At 47.7% G+C, this 11,501-nt stretch overlaps 1 protein-coding gene across 2 annotated transcripts in view; it reads right to left on the bottom strand.

Annotated features, from left to right (window-relative positions):
- JAG2 (jagged canonical Notch ligand 2) overlaps window positions 1-10,572 on the bottom strand; it is a 68,665-nt gene extending 58,093 nt beyond the window's left edge. For both annotated transcript variants that reach the window (XM_059850483.1, XM_059850482.1), the window contains exons 1-2: window positions 10,213-10,572; window positions 9,611-9,934 (exon numbers count right to left, since the gene is read on the bottom strand). In XM_059850483.1, coding sequence (XP_059706466.1) covers window positions 9,611-9,934; window positions 10,213-10,557 — 669 coding nt within the window. In that variant the 5' untranslated portion in view covers window positions 10,558-10,572. The remainder of the gene's footprint in view (window positions 1-9,610; window positions 9,935-10,212) is intronic.
- Between the last annotated feature and the right edge of the window lie 929 nt (window positions 10,573-11,501).

Here is an 11,501-nt window from a genome sequence, read left to right on the forward strand (position 1 = left end):
ATTTAAATATTTCTCAACTTACTGCTTAAAGCATATGTCAATCAAGTCTTCCAAGTATGAACAAGTTGCCTAATTAGATCTTAAGTTCTCCAGCTGGAATCCAGGACCTATTACATTAAAAGTGTAGATTCTCTCTTTGCAAAGTAGACTGTTGAACTTTGCAATGCTATAAACAGCATCATACATATTCAGGAAAAAGAAAAAAAAAGGCAAGAAAAAAGGAAAGAACCCTATTTGATGCTTTATTTAACTGTTAGCTCATACAATAATTCTCTCCAAGTTCCATGAAGGGGTAAGGATATTTTTCTACCTACCATAGGATACGGCATCAGTATTAAGATTCACTAAGAGTCTGAAAATGTAAAATTTATCCAGTTTGAATGTTATATGCTCAAAGTTATTTAAGATGGTTATGTTCACAGTACTAGAAACCACTGGAGAGACTAGAGACACAGCGGACTATGTGGAACTAGAAGAAGCACTGTAACAATAATTTAAATGTTATAATAATCAAATTGTAACATACTAAACAAAGCCCAGCATAAAACATCCTGCTGGGAGCAACATATATAATCAGGACTTTCAAGCCCAAAGCAGGATGTAAACAGATTGCAATTTGTGTACTAATACTCCAGCCTTATCTCAGACTTAAAAATTTAAACCCAACCAAAAAAAAAAAAACCCAACTTCAGAGAATGAGCACCTGTGCATCTGTCCTAGGGGCATATAATTGGTTACTCAAGGACTATTAGGCTGTTTCTTAGCAACCTCTGCAAGCTCTAATCAAGTAAGACTAAGATTGTCATTTAGCCTTGAAATGCCTTGCCCCTTCCATCTAATGTAGCTTTCTACTGAGGAACAAACAGTCCTTGCAATCACAGATAAAATCCAGGCTCACTACATGATTCAGAGTTCTTGTTATCAGAAGATCCTTATGTTAAATATGCTTTTTTACACCTTACAGTTAGCATCTGAAACAGTAATAATAAAATTTCATTTTTCTCCTTTATATACAAATTAAAGGCTAGTTACAACTATGAAGAAAACCCTTGGGAATGGTTTAACAAATGAGCATAAAGTACAGCTCAACTCTTAAACAACATTTTATAACTGTAAATCATTCCCCAAATATAATAACAGGAAAAATGGTTAATAGCAAAAGCAGTGGTAGCGACATTTCAGGTAAATAGCAAGCATTTCTCTCAGACCTGAATAGTATTTAAGTCTTTGGTGATGCTGAAATGTGTCTACTATGTTGCACGCACTGGACTTCTAAAATTAACTATCTTCAAGCAGAGTCTGGCCATCAGACCAGAAAAAAAATTTAAAAAAGCAAAAAGCATTGGAGCAATCAAAAAATAAACTCATCTGTTCAGTCCTAGTCTAGCATTGCTGCTTGTCTGCAGTATCAATGGGCACATGACAGACTGCTGAAGACAGCACTCAATCATTCATACAGAGTATTTTTTCCTGTACAGTAAGCAAAGGCACCAAAAGAGTGGTTACATCAGGGATGATCACCCTTCCCTGACTCGAGGTGATCTACACCAGAGCCATCACAGCATTCTCCTCAGCTCTGTCCCTCCCAACAGATCTCAGGTGCACAGAGGGGAAGGAGCAGCTCCAAGGGTGCCCCACCACCCCACAGGAGGCAGGAGGTCAGTGGTGTCTAACATGAACAGGCAGATATGCTCTCACCTACCCACACTGGTTCATTCCCCAGCCCTGGAAGCAGGGCCAGGGTGGGGTGGTCAGGCTACACCTCCACCTCCTGCTCCTGTGAACAGCTCCAAAGCACTGAATGGACACAGCACACGACTGCCAGCAGTCAGCTCTGACCGGAGATTGACCCGTTTTAGACACCCACTCATCAAAGCCAGAGCAGATTTCTAGCAAAAAGCCCATCAGAGGTTTAGCACAGTGCAGGAGAGGGAAGGAATGGTGGAAATACTGCCAAGGAACAGCAGCAACTCTTCTTTAGGAGAGAAATACAAGCAAATGGATAAGCATCAAGGAGTGAGAAGCAATGCCAGTATACCCTTACTCCTCACTCCTTGAAGCAGCCTCTCCTTCCCAACTGATGCTCTCAAGCTCCTTCCAGATCAGAGAATTACTGCAGCTAGAACTGCAGAGGAATAAGGGAAAGCAAATGGGTGTGCTGGCAAAAAAGGCAGGGTCACTTTCTGATGATGTCTCCTCTTCAGGTTGAGCAGCTCTGAAACAGAGCAGGCAACACAAGCAGGACCCACACAGAGTTGACAAAACACTGGGCCTGTTTTCAGAAGAGCAGGGAGGGAAGCTTTCTGGCACACAGTAACCTACAGCTCCTGCAGATGACTAAGTATACCAATGTGATCATAGCTGCTTTAGGAACTTCGGGTAGTTTTAAAGTACACTCATAGCATGTACTTCAGAGCCAAAACAAAGCAACACCTAGAAGAAAAACAAGTAAAGGAGTCAGACTACACAAAAAAAGATGAATTCTACTCATCTCACCTACACGAAGTGACTCGAAGGCATTACTCAACAGAGCTGGCCCACAGGGGATGAAAGTAATTTTCAAAGTTAAAAAACAAAATCATTATTTACCTTACACATCTGTCTCAAATCTCCTTTCCTACAAGAAAAGCTTTGTGACAAAATTGAATATTAACAAATATACTAAAAGTTCACAAGACCATTTCTGGTGTTTTCTAAATCCAGAAAATGTAGTTGTTCCACATTATTAATTGTTTGGCAAAAGCTTAGTTTTTTGCAACTTTTGTACTGAAAAACAGTGAAACTGCAATAGTTCCCAAAGCAAGCTGCATTTCCACAAGAAATACAAGCAGTAGCCTCAAACACAGAAGGCAGCTTCTGCCACACAAAGCCCCTCAACATCTACATTCACACTTGAGCCTCACAGATCACTCAAGCCACCCAAGATACAGTGGGAACACAGGCCAAATATCACAAGTCTGATGTAACACAAACCAATTACAATTTCACCCCAATAATGTTCAAGACAAACCCAACTGTTTAAAGATTAAAGCTACAAGAGGTCATGTCTCCAGCAAATCTTTCCTATGCAGATTTTTTTTTTAATTGAGAAAACAGCATTTGGAACATCTTTAAACAGCCCAGACACAAAGCCTCTACCGCACTGCAGTGAATCAAACATACTCTGCTACTACCTCACATCCTCTCGTGTAAGAGTAATCCTGACTACTTTAATACCTATTCCATTTTCAGTCAAAGATTTAATGCCCACACCAGCTGTGTGGCTAGGAGTGTAGCATTTCACAGATAGGCTGGCTGGAGCACCTTCTGGAATAAAGATTAGAAAGCTGACAAGAGGTGTACAAGCACACTGTCAGTGGCCGGGAGGTGAGGGACTTCGTCTGCAAGTTTTGACTTCAGCCTCAGTGTTTCCAATAAATAAGCACATGTTTATTTAAGGAAACTTTCAAGGAGTATAAATAGAAGTGTTCTTTACTATCTGACCATCTCTGTGACATTCAAAAAACCCCCAGAACTTCAAGGTATAAAGTTTAAATAGTTAGCAGAACACTGTCCTTTGAGGCATATTTATTTCAAAGACATAAGAAATTCTAGATTTAGTGACATGAATGCATGAAAGATTAGGAGTGCAAAGAGCACTTCTGCTTAAAATTAGGAGACAGATTTCCTATAGTTACATGAAACTTAAGTCTTTAGACTTTCTATTCTGGGCAAGCTGCAAATAGTTGCTGGCACACACAGCATGCCAATAATAAATCCCTTTTTCAAAGAGTGGTTCTGAAGTGGTCACCATTAAGGCCTTGGTTCTTTTTTAGAGGTGACACCTGCAGCTGCTATTGAAATCAGCTGGAGTTGTCACTTCCCAGCATTGCTGAAGTCACTCTCTAAAACATCATCCCATTATCTTCTTTTTAAAAAGAGCAAAACAAAACCTGAAAACTACCTTTTGCATTTGTGTCACTTGAGACCAAAAGGATATAATTTTTATAATAAACCATTTCCTCAACCCTTTGTTTCTGATCAAAAAGGCTTCAAGGCAAATGCAGTACTGAGCAGGTAAAAGCATATAAATTCCACTATCTACCTCCCCAAAAGCAGGGAAACATGGATCCATGTTTTCTGATTCACAGTGTATTTGTTCATGATTTGCAACAAGCAGGAGAAGGCTTTATGAGCACAAGGACTTCAGGTGTTTTGGCAAAATATGAAATATTTTAGCATGGCAGTTCCACAGGAGTCCCAGAGTCTGCTGACAAGCCCACCAGACAGAGGCAATAAGCATGCACCAAGTTTGGGGAGGGAAAGTCAAAGCAGAGCCTTCCACCTGGGGAAAAAAGGCTACTGGTAAATAAGACATTAAACATTTATGTAGATCATCAATAAACAGCTATCAAGTAGATTATTTTTTCCATCCTGATTTCCTGAGCTAACAAGGTGTGATGCATGTACATCACAGCCCATCACAATCAGGTGATTTTTACATTTGGTATAAGGTTTTGCTCTCACTTCTTATTCCCTGCCCTCAGGTCTTGCTTGGAACTGTGCTTTTGCAAGCAGTTTCCTTAAGAAGGAGTTTCAATGGAGCAAAGAACAACTAATTACAGGTAAAGCTTGCTGTGTGTCTCTCCTGATTGCAATCTTTTTCATAAGAAAAAACATACCTACTGTTCCTCTGGTACAGCCACGCACAAGTTTTTCCAGTGCTAAATGGCCTAACTTTAACCTGCCTAATTTAAGCACATCTGTCCCAATGGGTTGTCACCCAAGATGACAGGATGCATGTTTACTCTATCAGGGAGCAGAGAGTAATCTAATCCAGGATATTTTCATTACAAAGCCTCAAGATCCTGATCAGAGAGCACTGATGGCTGTGTTGAGACAGGAGGTAGACCAACTGTGGGTCTACCAGCCAAACAAAAATAGACAATAGCATTTCCTACAGCCAGGCTATCTAGTTCCCTAGAGGCACCAAGGAGCCCAGATAATGAACTTGAAGGCTAGATGTCTTCCAGGGCCCTAACCACCTTCATCTCTCAAATTAAAAGCACTAGGAGAGCTTGATGCAGAGTCCTACAGTTAACCAGACAACATGAGAAAGTGCCAGGCAGAATGCTGTACCCATTAAGCAATAAAAGCTCCAAGGTCAAGTATTCCTGCTCAGGTTTTGGCAGGGGAAGGGGCAGGCTGCTTTCTAAGAAATTTAACATTTACTGCTGCAGCCAAGCTACCCTCTCGACAGCTTTACATATTTGATGGTTCACACTCCTGTGTATGTTTTAGATCAAGACTGAACCCCTCCAGGATGTGCATGAGATCCACACATGGACTGCACACAGATGAAACTCACATACAGCCTGGACAATAAATTATTGACATTTTTTATATACCTGAGAGTTAATATTACTTCAGAAAGTTACAGAGTGGTGCTACAGTCACACCCTAAATAGGAAAAAACACTAAGATAGTGCCTTAAAAATTAAAAAATCAACTAGTTGCCTAATCCTAGCAGGGAAGACACCCCTTATCCAAGCAATTTGCAAGGGCTGCCTGAACCTCTACCACATCTCCTTCAGATTGGTTACAGAGTCCCAGCTAAGCACCAAGGAAAACAAGAGGTGAAAATGCTTGTTTCTGCTTATCTCCAAAACCCTGAACACTGAAGTTCACCTGGGGAGTTCAGAGTATACAGTACCCACGGGCATGCTATCAGTCACAGCAGGATCTCAAAAACAGAGGGGCTGAGAAGAGCCAATGATGCATACTGTAATACATGATTTCAGCATCCTCAACTAGTCAGAACAATTCCTCTATATGACTAATTAACTGAAGTCATGGATGCCATACCAACACTTACGGTACAGGAAAAACTCTGAATTCCCTGAGGGAAAGAACAGGGTGGAGGGAGAAACCACACACAACTCCATTTCATGGCATCTTGCAAAGGAGCACAAGAAATGGTTCCACATAACCCATCCCACAGAACAACCAACTTTAAAACACTATCTTCAGAAGCAACCTTCAATTAACCCCAAATCTAAAATTCTGCCAATGGCTACTAATAAATATTAATGTGCCAGGTATTTGTGAAGCTTCAGTGTCTGAAGAAACAGCTTTGTGCTAGGGAAAAAAAATGCTCAAAACTAACAAGCCTAAACTGTAACTGATCAGAATCAACTTCAAAGCTACTTGAATTCTTCTGTCTTCTTTGTTTTAAAGTTGCACATAAATTTTAATTGCATCATTTGTTTGTTAACAATCTCAAACAAGCATTAAGCTTCAAGTTTTACAGCAGGAGGCAAAGAAAAAAATGTGAGGTAGGTGGGTGAAGAAGACAGCTGTATTGTTCTAGCTGTTCCTCAGCCTCTCCCACTGCCAGATTTCTGTGGATGATGTATCCCAAGGTAGTAATTTTAAGAACTTTCTGGCAGTATCCCAAGCTCCCTCTTGCAAATCAGAGATCAGACTAATGATATTAAAAAAAAAAAAGGACAGGAAATAGGAATAAGCTGGATAACTGACACTGTTTCAAACACTGGAAGTTGCTGAACTCTGGTACTGCAGCTTTACAGAAGAGACAGTTGTCCAAACTGAAAAATTTTACCTCATAAAATTAAAAAGGAAAAGAAAAAAAAAATCAGTAAAACAAAACAAATCACTTTTCAAGAAATTAGTTGCTTTACAGCTACTGCTAGCTTGGGACACTCTAGTATAACACAGACTTTAAGAAACTCCCTCCCACCCTGAGCAATTTATACACTACTGCATTAGTGTCTAAGCGAGGGAGTTACCACCCAGGTGAGGTTCACCAAAAACTCTGCATGTACTCATGTTGGTTTTCCTTACCATGAAGCTTAAAAATTCAAGCTAGAACTACTGAAATAAATCCTCTTCTCACTGCCAACACCAAAGCAAATTTGTTTCATAAGTGAAGGACACAATTTCCAATGCTCTTTACTCTTGCTCCTTCCCATCTTATTAAAGAAACAGTAACTTCATTACTGTTGTACAGGACAAATAAAAGTCATAGGAAAATACTATGTCCATATTGTTGTTTCTCGCTGAAAGCTTGACTAGAGAAAGAATATTATTTGAGAGTAATTTAGCAATTACCCCAGGGAGTTGAAACCTAACCCAGGAACTCAACCTACTTCAAAAACCCCTCATGATACACTAGCAGCACAATTAAGCCTCTCCTTGCAAAGCCTACACAGCTTATGCACAGCTCTGACAAAGATGCCGTGTTCCCCACCAACAGACTGAACACAGAGTTCAAGATCTAACTACAACATACAGGAGAGACTCCTTTTCATAGGTGCATCCACTGACTGTTGTAAATAAAACTACTTCACAGCTTATTTTTAGAACCCAGGGTGGGCTGGGAGAGTATTCAGTAAACCGTCCAAAAATCAGCTAACCACCCACTAGACTGCAGTGGCACTGTTTAAATAAATTACAGCCCACTCTGCAACAGCTGCAGGGAAAAAATGGTGGAAAAAAGAAACACCCTGAGTATTTGAATTCTCTCAAAATGCTGGAGCCAATGGTACAAGAAACAGCAGCAGACAGGGCAGTGTGGGCTGGGGACACTGTGTTAATTCACCTGCAAGAGGCAGGTCAAACAGGCCTTACTTAGGACTGGGTGAGCACAGAACAATATCCGGCAGCTGCAAGGTAAGAATGTGCTTATACCAACAGAGAAAAATTCAAAGAAGGCTGGGCTTAGGGACCTGCAGCGCAAGGATTATCAAACTCTCCTTGTGTTTCAAGTAGCAATACTAGAAACTGGCAAAATAAAAGCGTGAGTTAAATTACCTTTACTTCCTCATGCAGATAACATACAAAGCTTGAGGTGCTAACGTTACTAAAATCTCCTACTGAAGAGTTTATGATTTCATCAAGTCTTGTATTAAACAGCCAATAAAGAGGAGAAAGAATCTTAATTTCTCCTTTGATCTTATAACTTAAGAACACAGTTCTAAATACCCTGGGTTTATGGTATCGACTATACCCATTAACAAAAACATTTCTAAGTTCAAGAGGGCACAGGACCAACAAGGACCATCAAAACACCCCAACCTGGCAACCAGAACTTAAGTGCCTCTGCATGGAAAAATTTATCAGTTGTGCCTTTTTTTATTTTTAATCATTTAACTGCAGCAAACTCAGTCAGTCCTAAATTTGCGGGGCATGAGCATCAGAGGTTGGAGGGTCCCTGGTAGCACAGAAAATAAAATGATTTGTGTAGACTGGCTTCCTTCATCTTGAAACGCAAATGAAGCATTTTTGTCCCTAACCATTCCTAGCAGGCATTCTCCAAGTAACTGAGATCCTGCCAGCTACAGTCTAAGAAGTCAGCAAGAGCCATTTCATCTGTTAGTCACCAGGTGCCAAAAGCAATCCGCAGGTACTCAGGCTTCCGATATGCATCTCCCCACCGAGCTGGGGCACTATACCATCCCCATTCCTCAGCACCTCGCAACTTGCCAGCTTCCACCCCGTGGCCCACTTGGAAGGGCTAAGGGCAACAGCTGTGAAACTCCCTGCAGGATCCTACCTGCCTGCAGCCGGGCAGGGAGCCCAGCCTTCCCTCCCTCCCTCCGGCCGCTCCCCAGCGCCGGGCACTGTCCGCACCCGACACCCCCAAAAGCAGAAGGATGCATCCAGGCTCCAAGGACAACACTAGCACTGCCTGCAGCTCCCGCTGGTGCCCCATCCCTGGGAGAGTTCAAAGCCAGGCTGGACGGGGCTTTGAGCAACGCGGGCTAGCGGAAGCTGTCCCTGCGCACGGCAGCGGGGCTGGAACGAGATGGTCCCTGAGATCCCTTCCAACCCGCACCGTCCGGTCCCTAAGGTCCCTTCCGACCCTCAGCGTTCTGCGTGCGGCGCACAAGGCGGCGAGGCCTGAGGGGACAGCGCACTGCGGGGGCGAAACGCTGAAAGCCCCGAGCCGCGGGGCGGAAGGCAGGGCGGAGCGGGGGAGGCCGCGGGGTCCCGCACAGGCGGGCACACCGACCCCCGGCAGGCCGGCCGGCGGTGTCCGGGGTCGAGGCGGGCTCGGAGCGGGCGCTGCGGGCGGTGCCGGGGCCGCGGGCCCGGCCCGGGTGCGAGGGCCCCGCCCCGCGCAGGTGCCGGGACCCCCCGGCGCGCGCCCCGCCCCGCCCCCGCCGCGGCACGCGCCCCGGCCCGCGCGCTGCGCCCGTCACCAGCGCCCCCTGCCGGGGCAGCCCCGCGCCGAGCCCAGCGAGCCGCGGCCGCGCCGTCGGGCTCCACTGCGCGGGCGGGGACGGGGGGGTTCTCCCCGTTATTGTGATTTTCCTGCTTTCAGCCTCTCCGGGCCCGGCTACCACCGGACGCGGCTCCTCCCGCAGCCAGCCCGGAGCTCCCGCCGTATCCACCGCCCGCGGTAGCCCCCGCCGCGCAGCCGCCCCCGCTCCCCGCGCCGCCAGCCGTGCCCCGCAGCCCCGGGAAGCGGCGGCCGCGCCCAAGGCAGCGCCCCGGCAGCTGGCCCCGCTCAATAACGGGGGAGCAGGAGCGGCACTGACGGGAGCGGACGCGGGGGGAACGCCACACAAAAAAAAGGCTGATAACGAGAGCGCGATTAAAAACCTACCGGCCACGCAAACTGGAAGGGAATAACAATCCTGCCCGTCTCGGGAGTTCTGCCTTGGTGGGAGTATTTGTTGCTGTTCAAATAGAAAATATTTCCACCAAGAACGGGGGTAGATCCGAATCCGTAGTTGCAGGGTCCGACCGGGGTGATCTTGGCCTGATATTCCTTGAGGCAGACTTTCACGTAAGTGTCGCACTCGTCCCGGGAGCAGTCCAGGTTCTCGGGGCTTTTCATGCCATCGCAGCATTCCCCATTGAACAACTCGCCGTTTACATTCCGCACCGAGTTAAGCTGCAGCTCGAAATAGCCCGTGGACCGGGACACCTAAAAATAAAAACCGAAGGGGAGACAGCCTCGTTACTACCGCGGCCGGAGGCAGCACCAGCAGCGCGGGGCTGCGGGTCGCCGGCTCCCCACAACTTTCGCCGGCTGCGGGTTTAACCCCGCCGCGGCAATATACATATGTGGACATATATACATATACGTACAGAGCACTATAGACATAAATACAAATAAGAAACGAGCAAGGTGCAAAGGGAGCAGGGAGAAGGCAGCCGTGGCGCCCCGTGACCGGAGCGCAGCCCCCCGCGCCCCGTCCCTACCTGCACGCAGGAGGCGAGGAGCAGCGCCAGGCCGAGCGCGGCGGCGCGGGGGACCCGGCTCGGCCAGCCGGCGCCCCACATGCCTCCTGCTCCCGCTGCTGCTCCGCGCCGCCGCCTCAGAGGAGCCCGCCGAGCCCACCGGCCACGGACCGGTGGCCGCTCGCGGCATGGGCGGTGGGGGAGCCGCCCGCAGCGCGCCGGGGGGCGCAGGGCATGGGCTGCCGGCGGGGCCGCCCGGAGCGCTCCGCCGCCGCTCCCCTCCCGCGGGCTCCGCTCGCCCTCTGTGCGCCTCGGCTCCGCGGACACCCAACAAGTAGGTGCCGGAGTGACAGCTTCATTACCCATTCGCCGCCGCGGCCGCCGCCTTCATATTAATGAGGGGGACGGCCCGGCCCCGCGGCCGGCGGGTGGGGCCAGCGCCGCTCCCGCCGCGGCTCTTAAAGGGCGGCGGGCGGCTCTCGCTCCGCCCCGCACTGACCGCAGCGGGGTCCGCCAGGTGGTGGAGGGGGATGAGAGATGCGGGACACTCGCGGGCGCGGAGGAGTGCGGATGGGGGGTGGACACCCAGCTCACGGTGTTGGAGGAATAGCCATGGGATGCGTAGAGGAAGCGTAGGGTGGGTGCATCTCTGCTTATGAGGGAGCAGGCGATGTGTGCGCCCACGCTCGTGTGGAACTGCCTAGGGAGTGTGCAGACAGGCATGGAAGGGCACACGCAGCCGGGGAATGCTTGGGGTAGAAGTACCCCAATAATACAGGAATTGGCATTCCTGTGCAGGAGTGCTTGGGGGAATTGCCTACAGCTGTGCAGGAGCGCTCAGGGTGGGATCACCGACATCTCTAAAGGAGTGCTCAAGCAGAGATCACCTACAGCTGTGGAGGAGTGCTCAGGGGGGATCACCTACAGCTGTGGAGGAGTGCTCAGGGGGGATCACCTACAGCTGTGGAGGAGTGCTCAGGGGGATCACCTACAGCTGTGGAGGAGTGCTCAGGGGGATCACCTACAGCTGTGGAGGAGTGCTCAGGGGGATCACCTACAGCTGTGGAGGAACAGCGTACACACAGTCACGGACGACGGCAATGGTTGGCTGTGCCTCCAGTCGTGTAGGTGCATGGGATGTGCAGATGTAGCCGTGGAGGAGAACAGAGCATGGGATCATCCATGCTAGTGAAAGAACGTGCACATTGTGTGTAGCCACAGCTGTGGAGGAGTGTGTGGGGTGGACACACCCACCCGTAGTTCCAGAGGAACACTGGGGCTGGCGGCACCCACGGCCCCAGAGGAGTGTG

The sequence above is a fragment of the Haemorhous mexicanus genome, chromosome 6 (genome assembly GCF_027477595.1).
Source record: "Haemorhous mexicanus isolate bHaeMex1 chromosome 6, bHaeMex1.pri, whole genome shotgun sequence".
NCBI classification, from domain to species: domain Eukaryota; kingdom Metazoa; phylum Chordata; class Aves; order Passeriformes; family Fringillidae; genus Haemorhous; species Haemorhous mexicanus.